The following is a 26,174-nucleotide window of genomic DNA, read 5'->3' on the forward strand; positions in this document are numbered from 1 at the left end:
TTAGAAATAAATAACTGGGTTTTTTATATGCAACCAAATGATGTTGATATAATACAAAATTAATTAAAAAAAATTCCTTTTAATTCAGAATTTTCTTTAATTTAATTTCTAGAATTTAAATATATATATATATAGTAATATATTTATTCATCTTATTACTATTTTTAATATGAAATTGATTATAAATTGTGTTTAGATATTTGGAGGCTATTCCTTTTTTTCCCTTCACACACATACACAAACATTATTGTTTCAGTTTAACAATCAGACAATTGTTATTGTAACAATTTACGACAATTGATATAACAGCATAATAGATTATGGGTATATAAACTAGAATCGGTCCATCATCGAATGACTTAATGAAAACTTTATAAAATTTTTGATATAAAATATTTAACTCAGATTAAATAGAAAAGATTAAAATAATTCTTAATGTTTAAACCGTGAAATAAATTTATATATTTGAATCAGTCAGGTAAAAATAAGAAAAATATTAATTAATAGTAAGTATATAAAATTTTCGAAATTGTATTAATTACTTTTACTGAGGAAAAGAAATAAAATATACTGTAATTAAATTCCCTGTTTCTAGGACATTTTTTCAGGCTTAAATTTCATAAATAAATACTCTTAAAAAAAAAACTCAATTTATGTGTGGAGAATGTTAATATCTCTTAATAATATTCCGAACTCGCAAATTTGAATGGAAACTCAGGCCATTAAAGCATATTATCACATTTTAAAATTTTCTGCCCTTGGAAGGAAAAATAACTTTTGACAAGAAAGCAAAAAAATTTGAAATAAATTTCTCCATTTCCATATCAAAGATTTTGTTTATCTTTGAAAATCAGATGTTTTGAATTCTATTGTTAAAAAAAAAAAGAAAAGAAAAAAAATCTCTAGAAATGCTCTTATTTAACATATTCCAAGCATGTTTAGATATATAATTTGTTCCATCAAGTGAAATTTCTTGATTATTTGAATATTTTCAGAATATTACATTTTTCGAATTCTGATTTGTGTTCAAAGCATAGTATTTTATATATATATCTTAATATATAGTTAATATAATAAATATAATTATGTACATTACTTAATATATTCCAAGGACATTTATTTATGAATTTCACATCCTAATTTATTTTAAACATTAGAAAATGCTTTGAGTAATGTTAAAGATTTTTAAATTCAAATCGAAATATTTTTAAATGTAACAATGAATTTCATAATTTATTGTTAAAGGGAAAAAAATCTATTTAATTTAATACGTTTCAAGAATATTTTTTTATGCATTTCCCACAATTAATTTTTTTATTATTATTTTTCTCAGAAAAAAGTTTTTAAAAATATAAAAAAAATATGTAAATATTTTTATTAATAAATATAAATTTTTTTAATGCTTATTATTTAATGTTTTTAAGTATAGCAGATTTTCGGCCATGGAATTTCTTTTCAAATTCTCCTTTCTATTCTTTACGAATAATTTTCATTTTTTTCGGCATGTCAGAATGAATCGTACTCATCATGCACCTGGATTGGCGCGCACATGTTGGGAGATCCGAAACAGCAACCTGCAGAGCCACTGACGGCGACGTTTTTTGATTGTTTTTGTTTTCTGTTCCATCTTTCTGGCAAATCGCGTGCGTGCGCCATCTCGCTCGCCAGCGGATTAGGCTCGCTAGTCGCCATCGATTCGCCCGGAGCCAAGAATCACAACCAACATTGCCAAATCCACTACTGCTTCTGGCGATCTCGCCTCGCTTTTATTGTTCTCGTGTAAAAAAGAGAAGTAACTACTTCCATTCTCGGATTTGTGCGAGAAGAAATGGGTTAATAGACTGCGTTAACAAACAGTCCATGCTCCTTCGAAAATGACCGCGGTTTCATAGTATAAACATTCGAAACACCGGGGAAGAGATTCATGTGGTTCTAAATATACACTCGATCGTCCGTCTTGCAATGAGATTGAGCCAGAGCAGAGGAAAGGTGGATGGATATCATGGATCGGTTCCGAAACTGTTTTGTTGTACTATGTCGAAACATTGAATTAGTTCTGTAGTGTGAATAGAAAGTACTTCTGCCGAATATCGGAGGGGTTTCGTCATGGTTGACCTTGGAGGTTACGTTATTATTCTGGTAGAGACTACCGACAAAAAAATCAAACTATACGGTAAGGTTTCAAATTTCTTCATTTGTTGATGTACATCTTTCTTATCCTTGTCAGAATCTTTTTTATTTTCTTATACTCTGGAATTTTTCAAAAAGACCATAATTAAATTTTTAAATTTATATTTAATTACTTATGTTTTACTGAATAATTTATCTATATTAGATATACTATCCTAAATTTATATATCGATAAATAACCATCATAGGTTTTAAATTTTCGTTGTAAACTTTCAAATATAATTATATAATCTTGTTTAGATATCATAAGTTATAGATGTAATATTAGTGTAAACAAATAGAAAAGATAAATAATATAGCATTCACTATGCAGATTATGTGGAATTGAGAAATTTTACTTTATTGTATAGTAAATGTCTCAATAATTATATATTAAGAAAAATCATTTAGGCTATTTTTTTTATTATTATTAATGGTTTGTTCAATATGCCATTGCTTGGGAGAAGTTGTGTATTTTGTAAATAATTTTATTCCTTCATATCTTAATGCATTTTACATCTTCAACATTTCTGCTACAAAAATAGGTCTCAACAAATTTGCCATTACTTTTAGAGATAATAAAGCATAACTAAAATATATATTTTTAATCTGTTAAACTATTTATGCTTTTGAAGGATTGTTTCAAATAAATTAAATTACTGGAAAAATTCCGATATAAAAATATTCCATAATTAATGCTGTATTAAACTTTTCTTTTTAAATTTTAAACTGAGGAAATTCAGAATACCTTGATATTTAAAGTGTCATTTAAAAAGAGACCTGTTGTATTAAGTATTTATTTATTTAATCAATTGCACTGTTTTTCAGTTTATAAAGAAATAAAATTGGTTCTACCTTTCTAAACTTGAAAAGAGAAAAATATAATGTTTTAATAATAACAGGCAAGAATTATTTCAATATATAATATACTAGATTTATCTTACATGTAACAAATATCTCTGAATAATTTTTGAAAAATTACAAAATTATTTGATTTTTAATGAAATTTTATGACACACTAGCAATGTATGTTATTGATCAACATTTTTTATACAGATATATATGTTTCAATTAAATATATATGCTCTTGATAATGATCAATCGATGTTTCGTAATCTATGAAATTTTGACATGTTATATTATTCTACATAGATTAAAATTCCATTTGCTCCTCTGAAATTTAGATATTCTGAATGAATATCACCTTTTATCAAAATTATTTTTCAGTTCTTTATAATTATCTAAATACAAATTCATACTAATATATATACGAAATGCACATTATGTTGGATAATATTTTTTCTTCTAAATATATAATCAAATTTTCTGAAGAATATCAACACATATTATAAAGAATAACTATTATGCTGAATGTGTACCATTCCTAACATTTGGATTTATTTGAATCTTGAAACAGAATGTATTTTTTTAGAAGCAAAATTTCTTCATCAGATCCTCAGAAAACACATAAAAATGTAGAAAATCATATATTATGCACAAAAAAAAATGGTCTTATTTTGTTAATTATGTATGATAAATTATTTTATGATTAATTAATGTGATATTTATATCATTTTTATTGACAATATTTTAAAATTTGAATTTTTAACTATAGATTATAATTATTTATATATTACTATGATAAGACTTGCATTTTTTTAAATATAAATGTGATATTTATTTTTTGTTGTATTCAACTGAATTTGTTAATTGAAAGGATTTACGAAAGAGATATACATACGAACGTTAAAAATATTAAGTTGTCCTCCAATTTATGCACAAAATGTCTTTATTCTTGTATATATTTTTATAAATATGTGGTCCATAGCAGTTAAGTTCTGCAAAATAATAGATTATTGACATACTGTGCTTTTATTTGGCTGCATACATTTCAGTCGTTAATTTGATTTTTTAAAATTTTCTAATTTATATTTATTTTAGTGTCTAACAAAAATTTGTGAAACACATACATATATTGAGATAATTTTAAATTTTTGCTATGAGATTGATGTGATATTAATGCACCCATGAAATAGTATTTGAATTTTGAATTTATATTTTTATTGAATACAAAATAGAGAAAGAATAAAAAGTTGTAAAAACATGTTCCGTGAAGATAAGTTTTGTTGTATGTTACAGCAAGTGTTTTTATTGGAAGTACAGCTAGCATACCCTTCAAATTGTTCACTTTTCAATGATTTAAAATCATAAATTAAAAACTTGTCACTTTGAAATGTGCATGTTTATTTTATTTTCCATTTCATTTCATTAAAATGTAAAATTTTAGACCATAAGCATATTTAATTGATTAAATGTCAGATATTCTTTCTTAATTGTTTGTAGTATATGAAACTTTCAAATATATAATTTATTTGGCTTCATTATCAATATTAAACTATAATTGGAAGGATCAACTCTCTCCAATTACGTGTTAAACTAAGCTTAACATAACATTATTTTGCATGTCATTATTATAAATGGAGCATAAGTCAATGTGTTATTATTTTTCTATTATTGAGGTTGCAAACTGAACTTTTTACAAATATAATGAGTGCTAGCTGTCTTTGGAAACCAACTGATTTGCTGGGAAAATATTTGTTATCTTTAATTTTAGTTAAAACCTTTAGGCATGATTTATTTTTGATGTTAATGAATTTCTCTACAAATTCTTCTTAAACCTTAAATTGTGGTAGACATTAAAGCTATGGAATTTTATTAACCTGCGTCTATTCTGTTTATTGCCTTTTATAGTCCTATGACAAAATTACCTAAATACATCCATTTTATAGAATTGAAAGAGAACTACTCTTGAAACCCAGATACATGATAATACTATTAAATATGCAACTGTTCAGGTAATCTATCTATTTGTTGCACTTTATCATTTGCCAAATTGTAACTTCACTTTTTTTTTTTTTTTTTTCCCTCATTTATACTTTGTAGGTAATAAGCAGATTCTTTCTTTTGATTTTTCAACAATAAAAGAAAATTAAGTTTTAAATTTAATTTCAATATTGAGATGTATTTAAAGAGATGTATTTATTATTGAGATGTATTTAATTTCAATATTGAGATGTTAAAAATTATAAAAAAAGATTATTTTTTAAAAATTTCAAATTTTTTTGGGGAAAATTGCACAATACCAGAATTTATATAATTAAAAAGACAATTCTTTAAAATGTTATAAATATAATTTTGCTCCCACAGCATTTTTTAATATTTATGTAAGGTTATATATTATTTTGTTTAATTTTTACTTAATTAAAATTTTTAACAAAATGCATTCCAAGTGTGTCCGTTACCAGATTTGGTAACTGTCTATCCAGGTCAAACAGTCTGGACTATTGAAGAGCATCAATAGACATATATCTGCACATACACAAATTTTGAGGCTTCATCATTTTAGCGATTATGAAATTCTGTTTTTTAGCCTCATTCTTTCAGTTGCTGTGCCAGTAAATTTTTTCCTTGCAAACTGGCACGATACTTGGGTGATTAAAATGTTAATTAACATTTTCTAATTTAATCAGCCTGTATGTAGCCCTTTCTTCTATTCAATTAAACCATATTTGAAGATTATAAGGATAGTTGATAAAGGAAGGCTTGAATAATAATCCCTAGTCTATCACTCGATGATTTAGAATGTGTAGTTAGGCTTCTTCAACTAATCTTCTTTTAAAGGTAAAATAGCTAAGTGCATCCAGTAAAATATTTAATTAATCAGTGTCAACTTAGGATTTTTTAAAAATTTATTTTGTATTGTATATGTAACGATTGTTAATTTTGGAAAAAGAATCTACCATGAAGTTTTTGACTACAGTTTTTATTTCCTAAGTGCCCAATAATCATGAGATAATTGCATAAGTGTATGTTAGATGATAAACAAAAATTGCAATTATTTAACTTTTCTCTTGAAAATATTAGGTATTTGTTAAAATACCTAATAGAAACTTTATACACTTTATGTTTAGAAATTGTATCCTTCCAATAATTTTTTATTTGTATTCGTAATTTCTGATATAATCTATGGCAGTGAAAAGCAAGAGATTTGCTTAAATGTGTAGATTAATGTTACAGCAATGTAAACACATTTTCTTTCTTTTCTAATTATTAATGTGTCATGACAATTTTGTATTATTTAGGAACACAAATGTTACAGTACTATCGTTTTAGAGGTTCATTCAATATAAATTTAACATGGCTATTGAATTAAATGTGTTCATTTTCAGTTTTAAGCTTAATTTCACTTTTTATACTTAAATTACATCAGATTTCACTTTTGTAAATATTACAAATTTTAAAAGCAGATAATTTTTTAAATGAAATAAATATATCAACCATATATTACATATTTTATATCTGATGCATTTTTCTTTTGTTAAGGAAATTTTTTGGAATCATGTATTAATTTCAAGATGAATTGAATTTCTTCACAAATGAAGGTTTTGATGTTGAAGTCAATAGTATTTAAAGCAGACATACTGTTAGATATCATTTTTCTCATTTGATAATACCATAAAATGTTTGAACATTGTTTCAGTATTTGGGTGTTTCAATGTAATAATTTCATATATTATCTGGAAATTTAATTTATTGAAAAATATTCTAAAAATTTTTTTAATGAAATATATTTATTTTGCAAGAAACAAAAATGTGTTCTTTTATAATTAATCTTCATATATTTATTAATTACTTTAAATTTAGTCCATAAACTTATTGATCTAATTATGTAATTTTCAAATAATTGAACTGTTATTCTTTTTTTTTTTACATTTTTAGAAATTGGAAATCTAAATTTTTTATTTATAAAAATACATCTATCAGGGTGGACTGTTATCATCATTTGTGATATATAAAAAGAATTTTTCTCTAGCAACCATGAGAAAATGGAAAGTTTCATAATATACATGTAGCAGGCAAGGAGTTTATCTCAAAAATTTCTGTATAACCAACTTGATATAATAACCTGTAGATTATTAACTTGTAAAAAAAAAAAAAAAAAAAAAAAAACTTATGTTTTCCCTTAAAAAGGGGATTTTGAGTGAAAATTAGGCAAGTTCTCATTTTTCTTTTAAATTTATTCAAAGAGGATTTTACTCTCTTTTTGACCACCATTGAGATTGCACGCTCTTATCCTCCCATAGTGGAATATGGATATAGACTATATATATGGTAATTAGAAATCTTCATATCAGCTATTTAAGGGGAATGAAATTTCATATGTAATTTTTCAGTTATTCTACACGCCTGTAAACTAAGGAAAAATATCCATATACTGAAAATCAGTATCTTTGCAATTCTCAGTAAAGTAAAATTTTCAATCCAAAATAGATTTTATATTGGTATATTTGATTTCTGTTATTTTATTTGACTGTTTTTGTATTTAATTTATAATTATAATATTATTTATTTACTATTCCAAATTCCATTTATATTGTCAAATTTTAAACTTTTCAATATATATTAATGAATGTCCTAAAATATTTTACTTCTAATAAGTAAAAAGCATCTCTTTGAATGTATTTTTTAAATACTAAAAGCTGGTTTAATGGGGAGAAAAATTCATTTTTATTAATGATAAATGTCATGGATAATAACAGAATAAACAATGAATATACATAAAATCTATATTCTTATGACATATAGAAGATATAATAATTCTTATTTAAATATCATGATTCCTTATTTCGGGTGATATATTATTCTTAGTATATATACAGCTTTGGCTGTTAAATTTAAAAATCCAAATTTCTCTGTATATTTGTTTTATTTTTCTTTCATGAGTTGAAAATATAAAATATCTGTATCTATTCTTAGTTCCTTTGTCATAATTGTATTCACTTAACATGTTCTTTTTGTAATTACATCCTAAAATTTACATTTTTTGCTTTTAAAAGACTGAATGAAAGTATTTGTTTAATGTTTCTTTCATTGAGATGAAAGTATTAAACAATTATCTTTTTGACACCATCTGGTCAATATGTAATTTTTTTTAATTTATGCATTTAATTTCTTACTATTAAATTAAACACTAGGTAAAAAAAAATTCCATTATTAAATAAAGAATGTCTTTAAAAATAATTTCATTAAGTATTATGATTTCTTTGTGAAAATATTTTCTTCTTCCTAAATATGAAATTTGTATTATTTATTGATATTGTATAAATTTTATGATTATTAGAATATATTTATTCAGCATATATGCTATTATTGGTTTACTAGATGGATTTTTTTTTCATTTTAATTACTTACAACTTTTTAACTGTGATATATATTTTTTTAAACCATTGAGAATTCTTGCCAATAGGAAGTGAGTAAAAAATAAACTAACTTAAATTTTTACAGAAATGAAACAAGGGAAGTTAAATAAAAGTATTTAAAAAGAGAGAAGAGATTTTTTCCTCTGACATTTATATTAATTTTACTTAAATTGCTTGTTTATTAATTAGCTCATCAAGGCCTGTCTATCTTCTGTCAGGTTTGTAAGAAGAGAAAGGGCTTTTTTACAAAGAATTTCAAAATAATAGTCTCCTCTCTCTATTCTATCAAAATGTCTCTAAAACTTGCATAACTACCAGCTTAATTGCTTCCTATAAACTGCAGAATCATCTACCATTTGCTAACGATAATGATTATGAAATGCCTCAACTACATTGCCTCTCTCCTCATTGTAGTAGTAATTGCTTATGAATCAATCTAAAAGAATCAGAACAGCAGCTGTTATATTGAAGTACTATATGATCAGTATCAAAGCAATTATAATTAGATTAGGAAAAGTAACTTTAGTCCGTTATATTGATATAAAATTTAGCATTGCATAATTAATAATGAACATCATTTAGCGTAATTAGGATGAACATCTTATGTCGTTCTTTCCATATTCTTCATGCAAGAACACAACCATTTTTACTTTGGGACTGACCTAAACAACATACTATGGAGAATCGATTCAAAATGTTATAAACTATATAGCTATTTAATTTATAGTGTATAATATAAATATGTTTTTATAAATAAAATATCATAGACACTGTAGTGAAATATTATGCTTATTATCTCGGTCGATATATTTCCAAATTTCAGAATATTTTAAATAAGTGATTTACGTTTAATAATCATTATAGCACTTCAAGTGAAATAATTGCACTTTAAGTAATCATATTTGCATATTGCATTTTTCACATTTTTTTTTTTTTATCCAAAGGCAAATAAAAAATAAATCTCATTATTTGATATATTTATTATAGCCAACATCTATATTTTCCTTATTAAGATTCTCCTCCCTCCGTTAATCAGTCATTAATTACTTTACACAAGATCTATAAAACCCTGAATCTAATGTTTTAAGAACCTGTCATTTGGCCAGCTCTTTTGTACTGGAAACGTAATCTAACCCTTTTTTTTAATGGAGTCAAAAAGAAAAAAAATTAATATATAGAAAATTTAGTCTTTTACAAAGTTATTTTCGATACTAAGTTAATTATCTATGTCCTCATATCCAATTCTTTTTATTTATATTACTTCATGAAAATTCAAAAATCAATTTCCGTTTATTTAATTTCCGAAAGCTTTTAATAATTAAATAATAAAACGACGACATTAAAGATTTTTAAAACTTTCAAGTGGAGGATAATTTAGATTAATAATTATTTTTATAAAACCATGTACCATTTTTTGTTGGTTTAATATTGAAATTTAGATTAAATTGTAGCGATCTGGTTGGTCACTGTATTATTAAAACTTCTTTTTTAAAGAAATAAGCGAAAAATGTTTATTTAGAGGCAATCTGCACTAAATACTTTAATTCTCTAATAAAACTGAATCTCGGTTATTTTATTATCTCCAATTAAAACAAACCAGGTTAGTTATTATAGGTATAAATGAGTTTTTAAACCTCGACTGACACCTGTTCACTCAGTATGTTAAAACTTGTTTCCTGCTCCTCTCCTATACTTGTGAGAACCACGGCGATTACTACTTCCGTTTCCTGTAAATGGAAATTTTCTTGTTTTAACTAGGGGGCCTTCTCTGCCTTATGTTTGGAAACTTGTTTCTGGACTTTATTCATGTGGTAACTGATTATTAATTTTCTACAATAAATTGAAACCACGGTAGGCAATAAATGAATGTTTCAGAAAGACCTTATTAAAATAAAGACTCCGAAACTTCTTTAAAAAATGATTTTCTAATTGTGGAATACATAATAAATGTGTTATCCCCCCTTTTTTTTTTATTAACATAAACATAAGTTCTGTGGTATTCATTCACACATTAAACATGTTTATTATAAAAAATATTTGTGCATTTGAAACCAGGAGAGGGGTGCCAAAATCTAGTTAATGTACATTTTAAAATTATCTTTACAAATGGTTTATTGGTGTTTATTATCCAGTTGATAATTTTTTACACTGACTTTTTTGTGATGCTTTCCTTTTATAATTTTAGAGAATAGGAATTTTCGATGCCTTTTTATTTTCTAAAATTATAATCAAAATATCTTGTGCTTTTATTGAATCTCTAAGGTGATTTTCGTGTTTACTTTTATTCATTGCTTATGCAATGATATATGCGTGCAATCTAATTTTTGAAATATTGCATGTCTCTCTGAAATTCGATTAAATAATTTTTTAAATGAAAGATTTTTATTATTAGTATGTAATTATTCGAATTTGTTTACATTTTCCGGTTGTTATTAAAAAAATAATCATATGATCAAAATGAATATGAATGTCAAAATGTCAAAAACAAATTACGAAATCATAACAAAAATATCGTCCAACACTGTTGTAATATCACTTTTAAAATAAGGGGAGATGAAGAAGCTGATTAGTTGTTATCGCGTACAAAGAGAAAGAAATAATCAAACTTGGATTTGTAAATGACAAAAATTTGTCTCGGAGATTTTGATGAACCTCCACATTTTAAATTTTCGAATAAATAATTATCGAAATTATATAACTATTTTAGAACAAGATAGCTAAGAACGTATAAACAAGTACGCTAGGCGTATGAAATTTCGTGTGCAGTCATTATATTAATATTATAAGTGTGTATCTAATTTTGGACAATATTCATCAGTTAGAAACTTGTCTGTGGGAAATTTGGCTTGTGATTTTAATTGCCGAAATTGTAAATTTGCGTCACATTTTTAACCAGTTTATTAAACTGTCTGTTCGTACGTACGTGAACGCAATAGCTCAAAAGCATAAAGTTTAATAAGATGGGTGAATTTTTGAATGCAGTTGTACAACAGAATTGTAGAATCTGTATCTAACGTAGGCCTAAATTCGTTAGAGGGTAGAGAGTATAACACCGTAATTCAACTGGCAGAAAAGATATCTTCGAAACTTTCTCTCATACTTTGTAGTAAGGATGCTATACCAGTCCTCCCTCCCACACACACACATTGTAAACCTTCGGTAAGGAATGTCTTAAAATGGCATTGACGAACAATAGTTACAAAATATTAAATCTAGCATTGCATTGAATCTCTACCATATAATCTTAGTGAATTTTTTTTTTTTTACGGTTAATACACAAGTACCAGAAAATCGAATTTATATTTTGGACGCCTTTCGAGTCTCCTCCGATTGAAACTAGAATTTGACATAGAACTATAATCGTAGTCACAAAATCACACACGATTTCACTTATTTAAGCTATTGTGTTTATGTGCATGAAAGCATCGATAAACAAACGGTTAATCCTTTGACATATTTGATTCAAAAATTTGATAAGAATCTCGAGATACTAAACCTTTCATTAGCTCTTTGAGTTTTGTAGTTATTGTGTTCATTTGCACTCAAACAACCGGATTGGTAGTCTCAAGCTCTAGATTTAATCCATCTAACTCAAAGTTTTTTTTTTTTTTTCAGTTATGTTCACAGACAAATTTAATATCAAGAATTGTGTTTTAGACTCTGAGAAATCTAAAACGCGAAGATTAGTCAAAATATCGAGTTTATTTTATTATTATTATTATAACAAGATTTTCTCTGCGATAATTCCAAAAAAAAAAAAAAAAAAAAAATCGTTATTAAGATAAATGAAATTTGATATTAATACCAAAAAGATCAGATGTTTATCAGAAATTCAGAGCTTAATAGTCTATGATAAAAATGACCAAAATGTATATTCGATTCTTTTTTTTTTTTTTTTTTTTTTTTTGTCATGAAGCTAAACACAAAACATATTATATTTTTCGAGAAGATTGGGAGAAGACATCCATTCATCCTTTGAAAACCGTTGTTGAGTCGATGAAGTTTGTTGCCAGTTTATATTCTTTTGAATAATTAATTCAAAACAGTGAACTGTAACAAGTATCATTTTTGTACCATACATTTTTGTTCCAAAGCAGATTATTATTGAATGAACTTTATGAGTAAGACTGATGAAAGCTGATTTTCAATAAAAGAAATTTTTGATCATGTGTTTTGATAATTAGTACTCTACGCGAAGGAACTTGCATTTTGGATGAAAAGCATGGATAAAAGGAATTGTCTGGTAGAAAGAAATAGCATAGGAAATGCTAATGTAATTATTTCGGAATAAAGGAAAATATGTAGTACACTTATTATGAGTTTAATTCATAAAAAGGGAGGAAGGTCTCTGTCTATTATTTAATCATGATCACTTTTAATTTTGAAATACCTTTGATTGTTTGAAATAATTAATTTTCTTCTTTTCTATTTTTTTCATAAAACATAGTTTATGTATCAAGTTTCTATATACCATATTTATCTTTTTACTTAATTTTTTTAATTTGCTTATATTTGATTTGTTTCCCGATACATAAATACATAAACTATGTTTGTTTCCTTGATACATAAACTATGTTTGATTTGAAATACCTTTGATTGTTTGAAATAATTAATTTTCTTCTTTTCTATTTTTTTCATAAAACATAGTTTATGTATCAAGTTTCTATATACCATATTTATCTTTTTACTTCATTTTTTTAATTTGCTTATATTTGATTTGTTTCCCGGAACATGTGAACAATTTTTCATAAATCCTAATTTAGATATAAAATTCTTAAAAATTATATTTAGTTTAAAATTTAAAGACATTTTTATTGATATTTTAAATCAGCCCTCGGGGCTTTCACCCCTTAAAAAAAACCTCAAATCTTTATTATTTTTTTTAAGTTAAATAAATTGCAATTTCGCTCTTTTTTTATATGTTACAGTAAAATGAGTTTAAAATATTGCAAATTTCATAAGTTAATGAATATAACATTTAATTCATCTGACCTACATATCGAATTACAAAATTCAGAATAAGCATCTTTGTCTGACTTATGTTTTTGTTGGCTATAGGAGTAGATCTTTCTGTTGATTGATATTTTGCTCAGGCTGTGCACGGATACTTGCTATAATCTTATTGCGAAGAGACGCACCTAATCTTTTCGTCAGTGACAGTAGTGTTTATCGAACCGTAATATCCAGTTTCCGCCTGTCTTCTCGCAAGATGTCATTGGACAGCGCTGTCGATACTTGGCGTTATGAGGCTTGTTCTTACTCAATATCTCCTGATATTCCGCCATGCCAGAGGGCCGTCTGAAAGAACTCTTCCGTGTCAGTTATGTTTTGGGAAACGTTTTCGGTGTGACGCAATAACTACTATCTGTAAAATATCATAACTTGGGACATGAGTTGAAAGAGGAGGGGGATGCTAATATCGTTTATCTAATGCATTAAGCAATCAGTCAAAAAAATAATAATCGATATGTCCAAATAACGTTCAACTTCAGACACACTTGAACAAGTTCTTTTAAACATTATATTCATCTTGATATTCTTGATGACAACGTGATATCAAACGTGTGAATTTCATCACTTCCTTTCGCTTACAGCAAGGCTTCTGAAATTATGGATCCCGATGAGTATTATATTAGGTAAGAATAATATATAAATTTGAAGGTCGTCATAATTTGATAATAGTCATGGTTAATTAAACTCCTGTTTTTCATTTATTTGGGACGATATCCGATATATCGGAATATCATTGCTTGTACATGTCGGACTAAATCACTTATTTTGTTACCTGCATTTAGGAAGGTTTCTTTTTTTCGTTTCGCCGGTTTCCCCCTCCGAAGTTATTTAGATAATTGATGGATTACTGTACTTTGGGTAATTGGAGTTTTACTGCACTTATCATATTTTAATATTATCAAGAAAAAATAATCAAGAAATTACCATAATTTGAAATATTTCATTAAAGTTTATAAAATTATAACCGCACTTAACTGTTTAAACGATGCAATAATCACACTAAACGAATGTTTGGTGTACATTTGAATATATCTGTTCAAGGCCATAACATTTTGATAATGTAAATTAAATGATAAGATGAATCGCAATCACAAAAAACGCCATCCACTGTAGTAAATCGTAAATATTATCTTTTTAAAAAAACGTAAATCAAATATTAGAAAGCGCGTTCATCTGTTGCTGTTCCTCTGTTTGACATTGAATACTAACAAATGCATCTTATTTTGCCATTTATATATATTAATCACTGCGAATGAACATAGTCGAACCGAGGCACTCGAACCAAAGGCAGGATTGAGTTCGAAGTAGAATGGAGTTGTGGTTTATAAAGTTAATTTATGGGTTGTTTATCGATTGTTTTGTTTCTCGATGTCACTGTATCGTAGATGCAAGTCATTAAACAATAAGAATGATAATAGTTTAACTGGTAGTTTACATATCACGCAATCTAATTTACAAAGTAGTATATTTATATTGATCATCTTTTAATTGTACATTATGTTTTATAAATACATGGGCAGGATGAAAGCTTAAAACTGCCTGTTAAATTCATGAACGCTAAAGCATTGGCTTCCGGCCAAAGGCCATTTTCCATTCTTAACTCTAATATATTTAATATAAAAAGCGTATCAAATGTTAATGCCGGTGCCTTTGTATAGGGGTAGCGCATCGTCCCCGTGATCTGGGCTTCCCGGTTCGGACATAGTTGTTCTTCATCTGTGTTCTATCTGTGAGGTGTGTGAATGTGCCCCCCTGTAAAAAGGGGTTGTGCAAGCGAATGTGTGAGTGTCATCTTCATATGAGCTAGAAGTCAGACGTCTGCTCTTGGGTGCTCAGGGATCTTTACCCTCAGAAGCTACTGCACCCACTTTCCGTGGTAACGCGGACTCGACATCATCATCAAATGTTAATAAAAAGCTTAAATATATATGTAAATTTTTATAACAAAAAGCGAAAATGTTCTTAATTATATCTAGTATTTTTTTTTATTTCATTGGCATAGGTATTTTTGACACGGACATCTCTGGATAAAACCAAAACTCAAAAAGTATGATAAATGAGCAGATTTGAATAACGTATTTTCATTTGAACCGTTCTGATGGGTTCCCAGAATGAATGAGTCCGTTCAGTGATGACATGATAAGGGAATGCGCTATTATATTTCTTAAAATAATCCTTAACTATGCATTCATGAACGTTTAGCTGCCAATCTTTATTGTTAAAGTTTTATTGGAACAAAAATGACAACCGGAAACTTTAAAAGGGGGAAACAGTATTAAATAAGCCATTTGATATCAAATTTGATTTTTATCTCGAAAGACGCATTCTATATTTCAATCACGTCTCCCGTTAAGTTTCCATCACTGATTTGTTGGGTATCAGGTTATTATTTTAAAAGAATTACATGCAGGGAGATGCAATGACTTAAATCAGTAAAATTCAAAATTTGATTTTTTTTTTAATTCTAACTGTCGTTTCTTTTCAGATTTCACTTTCAGTCAGTTAGAAAAAAGTAACCAAAATACACATTCTTATGATAGAATTAATGAAAATGTCAGTGTCACGCCAAAAATCTATGTTTCTTAATTATTGTTCGCTAAAACCATGCAAGGCATTCGTAACCTTACCTGGGTCTAACAATATTTGAGCGGGGGGGAGGGGGGGTAAGATTTTTATCTAAAAATATGCGGAAAAGTTTTGAGGAAATCCCTCCTGTTGATTATTTATTCAGTCGGATTTGATAGCTAATCGATTGTTTGATTTCATATGTATAACTTGTTTTTTATATTTTCCTCGTAAGAATACTTTTGATTATTGTTGTTACTTATGGCACTTGTCATAGACAAGCCTGAAGACGAAGTCAGCGATTTTAAGCCAAATTAATGCAGTAGCTTCTGAGAGTAAAGGCCCCTGAGCATCCGAGACTTCTAGCGCATATGAAAATGACACTCACATACGCTCTTGCACAGCCCCTTTTTACAGGGGGGGGGGTCTTTCACACCACAGATAGAACACAGGGTGAAGGCCCGAACCAGGACTCGAACCCGGGACGCCCAGATGACGGTGGAAACGCGCTACCCGTATGCCAGGATACTGGCCTTTTGATTGTGATAATCATTTAATCCATACGAAATTTGAATGCATGAAGGCAATTGCCCTATAGGTTGTGCTTATGTATCTCCGTAATGAAGTTGATTCTAGTGACGTTATTACGACACGAAAAACATGATATTTCTTACATGTTATTGCACGTGATCGTAAGGTGTGTTGTAATTTCGTGTTCTTTTACCTCCTATAAAATGCCCTATGAATTCGGAAATTGAATTGACATGGCTCATTTCACGGAATCCTTTACGATAGTATATTATGATAGTATAGCATATTTATATAATATATACTCCAAGATATATATTATCGTATTTACGATAGTATATTATGGAGTATTACATAGCATATACTCCATTCCGAAAGTATAAAGTATATTACAGGTAATTTTAAATTTAATATTAAAGCAGATTGTTATTGTTTTTGTCTAATATGATCCATTATTGTTTCGAGTAAAATGGAAATGTTAAATAAAAAGAAAAATATTTTTAATCAACGTGTTTGGAAGTTTCTGATTTTATAGCAATTTTTTTTCCCCCTTCCTTCTTTTCTTTATCAGCAGTCAACAAGAGAAAAAAATTTATTCGCCCCCCCCCAAAAAAAAAGAAGGGGAAAAAAAAAAAGAAAATGGTTTCTTATATGTCACATAATTTTCTCCCTCCGTACTTTTATCTCTTCCGAGTTCTTCCTGGAGATCCAAACAAGCCAGCTTTCGGATAGGTAAATTTGCCTTCTGAGAAGGCGTTTTCAAGAAAGTTATTGACACTAATAACTTTCCGGTTTGTCATACCACGGAAACTCAAACGTGCAATCTTTGTTCGACTTTTTTTTAAAACTCCAATGCGATGTTTGTGAGCAGTCGTTCAATCCACGCGTCATGTTCAATTTCCGGTGGAAAAATCGATTCCACTATCTCTCGGCTTATCGTACGGTGTGGGGGGGAAGAAGTGATTAGGAAAAGTTGGAACTGAAATTCTTCTCTTATAAATACTCAGAGCAAGAAAATGTTAGATTTATCATTTGCATTTTTAGTATCTAATGTCTTCTTTGAAATTGCTGAAGCGATGATTACCACCTCCTCCCTTTTTAATGTGTCTTGTTTAATTCCAGCACTCAATCTATCGTATGTTTTATAGCTGAACTTAGAAGGGCAATTTTCTAACAATTAACTAGTTGCTCATTTTGAAAGATAATTTATTGAAACTATCTTTATACGCATCAATCTAATATTTCTCAAGATCTGTTAGTTGATTTTCCACATTTACGATTCTGGTGCAAATGAAATCTTCCAAGATCAAATGTTCGTCCACCGCTGATAAGATAAGGAAATTTGAAGAGAGGCCTGCCGGTTCATGTGCCGTTCTCATTGTCTGATTAGGTGCAGAATTCCAAGATCAGTTCCGGAATAACCGTTCGTGTAACTTTAAAACTCAAGCAAGGTAATTTGCGGTAATTTAGCACAATGCAACTGAAAGGTCAAAGGGAAAAGATCAAACATATATTTGTTATAATATGTAATATTGGCTATATTTGTCATGGAATGTGTGTTCTTAAAAGATTTAAATTAAATATAATTAGAAAAAAATATTTCTTAGTGTTTGGGCTCCTTTTCAATTGGGCATCAACTTTAATCTTAAATTAATCATAAACTTGGATGAAACCCAAGTTTTTAATTATAAAAACAGAAACTATTTTCACTGATTTTTTTCCCCAGGTAATGTTTTATACGAAAGAATTGTGTACTAATTTTTCAAAATTAATCGTATTCTGTAAAAAATCTGATCATAAATATAATGCAAAAATATTGATAAACATTTATTATAAGGAATACTAATTTACGATCCATAATGCATTTTCAATACATACTATTTTATACATGCATTCTGATGTATAGATTATTTTTTATGTAATTAACATTTTTGTTTAGAGCTCTTCATACATATTTTATTTTGTGTCTGTGATGTATGTCTAAGATTCATGAATGGATGGTCTCCCATTCGAATTTTGATAGTATTAGACATTTCATGCATTATAATATTAAATAAATAAGCTGTTTAGTACATGTTAGATCTGCAGAAACTCTAGTATATTCGCTATTTTGTAACGTGGGATTTCTTTAAGAGCAATATACCGATGAAAATATCAAGATGAATAAGACATTTAAAGGGAATTCGAAACTCTATACCGAAACATTGTAGTTTGTCAATATTAAACGTGATTCATCTATCTTTGTTTTATTTTTAAAATTCACTCTTTATTATATAGTAGCACTCAAAAACTACATTTAATATCAGCAGTTACTAAAACAATAAGAAGTATTGTTGTAAAATATAATTAAAAATATTTTAAAGAAGGAAAAATCAGAGGAAAAAGTGAACTGAAATAAAATCAGTATAACTTAAAATATATATATATATATATATATATATATATATATATATATATATATATATATATATATATATATATATTTTAATTTTAAGATGTTGATGAAAATTCTTTTGTGCAATGATATACATCAAATAAAAATTTTAAAGAAAATCTTTAAAATTTTTGTCAACTTTTAATTGAAATCTTCGTGAAAATTATGAAAAATTCTTTCTTAAGGAATTTCTTTTATTAGCCAAGAAATAACTCTGATCTGTTCTGTAGAGCATTTTCATCGATTTTTCTACTTTTTCTAGTACGAAGTATTATAAAGAGTAAATATTGCAATCATCAAGAGATTCGTACTCAAGATTTTGTCAAATTTCCACGTTTCTACCTCCCTGAGTTCAAAAAATAAATTTTTGGAATTATCTCTGTCTGTTTGTGAACATAATAACTCAAAAGATGGACAGAAGCTAGTCTACACCAAATTCGTAGATTTCTATCAAAATTTGAACGAAACCATGTTGAGGAAATCTGTCTCTTCGGATGCCCGAGTACAAGCGAACGTAAAAGGCTAGATAGGTAAATTTAGTTTGCAGGTTGAGCATTTACAGTGTAGATCCATATGAAAATGTCGAAGGATAGACCGCTTGTCAGTTTGTACCTTTGTTTGCATTTAAACCCGATAATTCAAAAATAATAACTTAGATAAATGAAATTTGGTATGTGATCCTGTAACTGTCAATGCAACTCTTTGTCGAATTTTGGTTTCTGTCAGTCAGGGGAAAGGAGCTGTTCATTCATAATCAATTTTTACCAATACATGTTCGATTTTTAGATTCTTTATATTAACCGCATGCCAACAGTTTCGGCAAAAATCGCGCACTACATTCAGGAAAACATTAAATTCACGCCAAATCTATCATAACTATTGTTTGCTATTATCATGTAATTAATACACAAGTGCGGGTTTCTTTACTACAAAGCAGACAGCATTCATGTATGAAAATAAAATAAATAAATAAATAAAAACTGGTCACTCGCGAGAAGGTATCGGGGGTGATCATTTTCGCTGGTTTCATTATGTATTTCGCAAAACTCAAATTACAATTTAAAGGTAGTCTAACCTATAAACATAATAGCGTTAAATGTGTAATTTACATGCATTGGAAATTGTTGTAACTTTGTAGATTAGCATTATAGATACATTACATAGCAAGTATTAACCAGTGAGAATGGTTTCCCCAAAACTTTCTCGCATATTCTCTCATAAAGCTGTCGTCCTTGAGAACGCCTTACATGGCATTTGCGTACAATAGTTAAGAAATACTAACTTTTGACATGAATTTTGATTGAATCTTCCGTTTCATTCTTGGCGAGAGTTTTGGCGATTGATCCCTGGCATGCGGTTTATAGTATCCAAAAACCGAATTTGTGTTTTAGACACGTTTTCTCTTCCGATTGGAACTAAAATTTGGCGCAAAACTGCACTTTCAGTCACAAAAACCAGTACCAAATTTGATATATTTGAGTCATTGCGTTTTTGAATCATCACATTTACATATTTCTGAAAGTACAGACCGACAGACGTTCACTTTCTTGTTGGATTTGGCTCAAAACTTGAAAGTTTTTTAGACTATAGATGTTAAATCTGTGTACTGAACTTTATCTACCTAGCTCTCTTTCTTTTGTAATAATCGTGTTAACTTATCTTCAAACAGACGGACTTCCTCTCATCAGATTTTACTCAAAATTTGATAGAAATATGCAAATTTGGTATAAAGACCGTATACCGAATTTCAAAAGTCTAGCTCAAAGCGTTTTTGAGTTGTCTTTGTTACAGATAGACAGACGGACATTTTCTAAAAAAATGTGCTTTTCTAATTCTTTGAGGTCTAAAATGTGGAGATTCGTCAAAATCTCGAGTTCGAATAATTTTTTTTTTTTTTTTTTTTGACGCTTGCTGTACTTTCAATCGTATACGAGCAAATAAAAAATAAATTCAGTGGAAAAGATTGTAGTGAATATATTTAAAAATATTGCAAGTAGTCGCGTGAGTGAATTGTTTAAAGTTGATGTTTTGCTTTCCTTCGACTGATTTTTGGAACCATTTGGTCCATCTACAAGACATGTTTCTTTGACATCTACCTTTTGGTTCAAAATGAAAACGAAGACGAGCATTGCGTGCTGGTGAGAGAGGGAGAGAGAGCAATCGGTTTCTTTTTCTGTTTTTCGTTCAGTTCTGGAAACCGGAAACCGTTATCGATTGCGAAGCGAGAGTGATGGCGGGAAGATAAGAGCCCGGTTTCACTCCGCTGAATTCTCCGCTCAAGATGGAGGCTGCTTTTTTCTCAGGCCCTTGTCGCTTTCCCCCATCTAACCTTCGAAGAAAATTCATTTCGTCCCCTCCTCCCCTTCTTTTTTTTTCTTCCTTTGCACATAAGACTGGTTTTAAATTCGTTCTTATATGTCATTAAATTTTTAAGTTATTGTTTGAGAAAGAGGTAAGATATTAAACATAATTTGCGCTAGTGTCATAACCATTACAATAACATTGTATTAAAATTCTTAGAACTAGTTGTCATCATCGACTAGCCGTTCACTCCTCAATTATATATTTAAAATGAAAGGCAAACCCCAAGATCCAGTTCCCCAGCTACATTCACTGTTCCGATTTCGCCAATCTGTATTTCATATTGAAACCTAGACACGTCATCAGTGATTTCCGGCTCTTCACCATACATTCTCCCCAAGGGAAAATCTTCACAGAATTCCTTTACCACACGAACTAAATAAAATATCTAATATACCAATTTCGGCAATCTTTGTTTCATATGAAAACTTATGATGTCTGGATACATCTTCTAGGTTGTCTTCAAACTTCGTTTTCATTTTGTACAAAATTAGTTGGCAGGAATATAATAATGCCATTAATATGATCGCTGATCGCCGAGTGGCTGGTATTAATAAGATTAATTTAATGCCAGTCAACTTTGATGTATTGCATTTTAACAAAAAGAAGTATTATTTTAAAATTATACTTGCACAGTAATGATAGAGCATTCTGATTTGTTAACTGTATTTCAAAGTAACGAAATTAAGCAAATTGGTTGAAAATGAGAGAGAGAGAGACAGTTTATTTTGTAATATCTCTGGAAGTGGAAACGAAGGAATGAACAACCATTGATGATATATCTAAGAGTAATGAACTTTTATTTGAAATAAGCAGTTTCGAAATCGATACAGTGGTTGTGACTGTTTTCCCCAAAGAAAATGCTCAGTGAAATGGTGTTTTTTTCCCTCCGATTTTTCTCAAAAATGGAGTTTAGTGAGGAATGAATGATCCCTGATGACATCTTGAGAAGTAATGTTGCTTTCACATTTAACCTATATTTATGGCTTAGTGAGGAGAGGACGTCTAGAGACCAATTGGTTTAAAGACAGTTAGAATGTGCATTCCATTCTCCCTAACTTTGCTACAAATCATAATTTGGTAATTTGCATGGATAAAATTCGTCTCAATATTTCCTTCTAAGTATAGCTATTTCTGACAAATGTTAATGTTACCCATGCCATACCCACGTTAAAATAATTCATAGTCGAGGTTGTAGGGAATCTAGTGTTAACACAGCTTTCGAGCCAATCAAGGCAGGACAGGAGATTAACAGGATTAGCTAGCAAATTATCTGGCGTAATTTTAAAGTTTTTGCTCAAATGTTCATTTTTTTGTCGTTAGTTCTATTTGCCCTCCAAAGTGTATTAAAATTATGAGGATGTATTATGTTTGCTGAATTTTCATGCTTTCTCATGATCCTGAAAACGGTCGAATACTAGATGCTTTGACAATATACAACCAAATAAAGGCATGGATACATTGAAAAACAAAAACTAAAGAAAAAAAAGTCACCATATGGTTGTTATACAATTATTAATCTTGGTAGCCTGAAGATGCGTGTAATTACACCAAAGATGTGTATAATATTAGTAAATTAATAGACCTTTCATTTGCTTTTGATTGTCTGCATACTTTTTCTTTATTTATGCAGGAATATAGTATTCAGAATGTGTATGTTACTGAATTAACATAAAGAAAATAAAAGAAAATAACGAACTCCATAAAAAGAAATGTTTAATTTTTTACCGTCTCTTGCATTTAATAACGAAGCCTAGAATTTTTTTAAAAAAATAGATGCATTTACTTTTTTTTAAAGTATTTTATGTATAGTAAATATTTTACTTTCTTTTAATGCTTTAAGTTCTCTCTTGGCCTAATTTTTACAAATGTATTTTATGACAAATTAAGCTTTTGAAAGCCTCCTTATCGCCTTTTATTTATTCATTAAAATGCATGTGAAACCTGATGCTTAGCACATGCGAGCCTACCTGGTTCTTGTTTTATAAATACGCACTTTAAAAATGAATAAGAGATTCTAAATTATCATTGAAATCATTGAGTTAACATAAAATAATGGTAACAACATAATGCTGAAAAATTGTGTTGGGCTTCTCTGCCGTGAATATAGTTCTGGAAGAAAAACTCTTTTACAGATACGGCTGGACAGTGACTTCAATTGTGAAGAAAAACCACGAACCGATATATTCTTTACAGTACATGAGAGGTCATGATTTATGCATTTGACTTAAAAATATTCGCATGTCAAAATGTTATGTTTTTTAGCAAAATATTTCAGAAAAATGTGACACAATTGTGTTTTAAAAATTGATTTATAGCATTGAAAAAACATTTTCGCTTTCTCCAGAATTACGTAAATGCAAAAACGGAGTTATTAATCCGATGTTATAATCGGATGAAATCAAAATACAAATCAAAAAAGCATTTAGGGCAACCTATCAATGGAAACGAGTGCAGAAAACATATATAAAAAAATTTTTGATCGCTCATTTTGATAGCCTTATCTGGAATTATGAGAAAAAGAGGATGGTAGAATATTTTTAACTGATTAAAATTCAAATTTATTCATCTTCTTTCGATTTTTTTTTTTTTACCTTTTATTATAAAATTTTGGTGACTATATTAATGCTATAATATTGGCTTTCTTTCCCAGTTTTTGCGTACCTTTTTTTTTTTTTTTCATATATTTTGCTGACTTTTTTGATGCTATCAAAATAAATTTCCTTTTGCTTCATAACAATATTTTGACTTCGAAATCAAAGGACTGCACTTTTGAAATTCGATTTCACCAATGACCCACCATGTTTGTTGGACTGGTGTTCATTGAAGCTGCTATCGCAGTCCAATAATCTTCCCGGTGAAGTGAAATATCGTCATGAAACCACGGTTCAAAATAAAAATATTCTTCCCAAAGTAACCGTTGTGTAATTTCAAAACAGGACATTAATCTTAATGGGGAAGGACTTCGTAATTTAGCGGAAATTAATTTCAATCTAAATTCTTTTTTTTTTTTTTTTTATGCTTTTTTTTTTTTTGAGCCACTGAAACGAGTATTCTTCCTATTTAGTGGTTTCTAGAAATCTAGGATTAGAAATTTCGCTCTTTTACGCATGACTTCTTAGGTTGTCGATTCATTTGATCTCGTACTCGCTTGAATGGGTGTCACTCATCATTTCCCACGCTATTGTCAGCATTAATACATATCATTTTTTGTTATATTTATGACGGCATAAATGGGGAAATAAAATCTGTCAACAAAATAAAATAAAATGTAATCTGTCAACAAATTATCTGTTTATGAGTCAAATTTAGATGCGATTATTTCAGCAAGCATAGAATCATGCCAGTTCCATTACTCTTGACTTCACTCATTTGTATTCATAAACACATGCCAACACAACTTTTTTCTTTTTAGCCTTTCAATTAAAGAGTTATTTTAGCCTACTAAATCCTTTCTGTTCTATAAATTAACATTATCTACCGGCTTCCCTTTTCGCTCGCGCGCTCTTTCTCTCTTGCTTTATGATATTGGATCTTATATTCTTGACTTCTAATCTGCAGTCGTTCTATGCCTATTCAACACATTCTGCAAATTTTCCTACATTATTCATACAGAGTTAGAAAATATAAAATTTCAATCAGACATGTCTGCTCTTTTTGATGCTGAAGATGCTTTTCTGTAAGTTTAAAAAAATTGTCCAAAACCGGTCTGGAATTATTTTGAATTGTTCTAGCAGCTTTTCTAATTGAACTATAGAGCTGGGAGAGATATCATTTTACAGTATTTTTTTTATGCTGTAAATATAACGTAATATAGGCTAAACCCAAAAAATTGTCAGAATGTAAATTTATTTTTAAAGTACAAATTTTAAACTTTTTAAAATTTATTCAATGAATAAATTTTAAACTTTTTAAAATTTATTCAATGAATAAATTACTAACTATTCCATGAAATTACTAACTATTTAGTGATATTGTAAATCACCTGACCAAATATAAATTTCTGATAGCTTATCTGTTTGAAAAATTTAAATTAAGACTTGATTGTTTATTATTACCTAACATTAAGCTAAACAACACTAGAAAACACTTCAAACTTCAGTGAAAATAAATATGAGCACAAGCCTGAGGAATAAATACAGTAAGGAGCCTAAAGTGAACCTCTTTATTTAGGAATAGAATGTGTTTGTCATCTGATGTTTCGGAAGACCACGTTTATATAGAATACATCACTCTTATGTTTAATATAAATTCTCCCAGTAGAAGTCACAGGATTCATTTTCGTCAAGATATCTACTGCTGATATCCACAAAGGATTGTTTTTTGGATATGCGAAAGATGCACATGACTCAGATGGTTGAAAAAAAATATATATATACTTTACTTCATCAAGTTCTTCCTTTTTCTGTAAAGCATGCCCCAGGTTTCTTCATAAATAGCTATGTCATACTCTAATATGACTTCCCATTTTAGTTTATCTGGAGATTTTTACATTTTTTTTTTCACACTCTGCAAATCATCTGAAAAGTATCCATTAATAACTTTGATATGGTTTCGGAAATTGTTGATGTTGCTCTTGCTGCATGATGTTGCTGTGTTCTTTCGATAGTCAGTAATTTTAAAAAGTAACTTTTCAAAAACCAATTTGATTCGGCTTATTCCTCATGGGTTGAGTCGGCAAAGTCCATCTTAGTATATTCCCAATTGCTCTTTCAAAAAGTTGTCAGATTTGATTTTCACATGGACTTCTGTTCCATTGCAAGTTCTTTTCCGTGTGCTGTAGTCGAAAAGTGCCACTTTCCTTTCACTTTAGAGTCATCCTCGTAAAAGAAGAAACTAAAAAA

At 28.6% G+C, this 26,174-nt stretch overlaps 1 protein-coding gene across 3 annotated transcripts in view; it reads left to right on the forward strand.

Moving 5' to 3' along the window:
* LOC129980933 (protein PALS1-like) overlaps positions 1 to 26,174 on the forward strand; it is a 198,879-nt gene that overhangs the window by 110,912 nt on the left and 61,793 nt on the right. The window contains exon 1 of one of the 3 annotated variants that reach the window (XM_056091435.1): positions 1,653 to 2,173. The exons of the other annotated variants lie outside the window; for them this stretch is intronic. Coding sequence (XP_055947410.1) covers positions 2,107 to 2,173 — 67 coding nt within the window. The 5' untranslated portion in view covers positions 1,653 to 2,106. Of the gene's footprint in view, positions 1 to 1,652; positions 2,174 to 26,174 lie in introns of those variants that run through there. 3 annotated transcript variants of the gene reach the window in all.

The sequence above is a fragment of the Argiope bruennichi genome, chromosome 8 (assembly GCF_947563725.1).
Source record: "Argiope bruennichi chromosome 8, qqArgBrue1.1, whole genome shotgun sequence".
Lineage (NCBI taxonomy): Eukaryota > Metazoa > Arthropoda > Arachnida > Araneae > Araneidae > Argiope > Argiope bruennichi.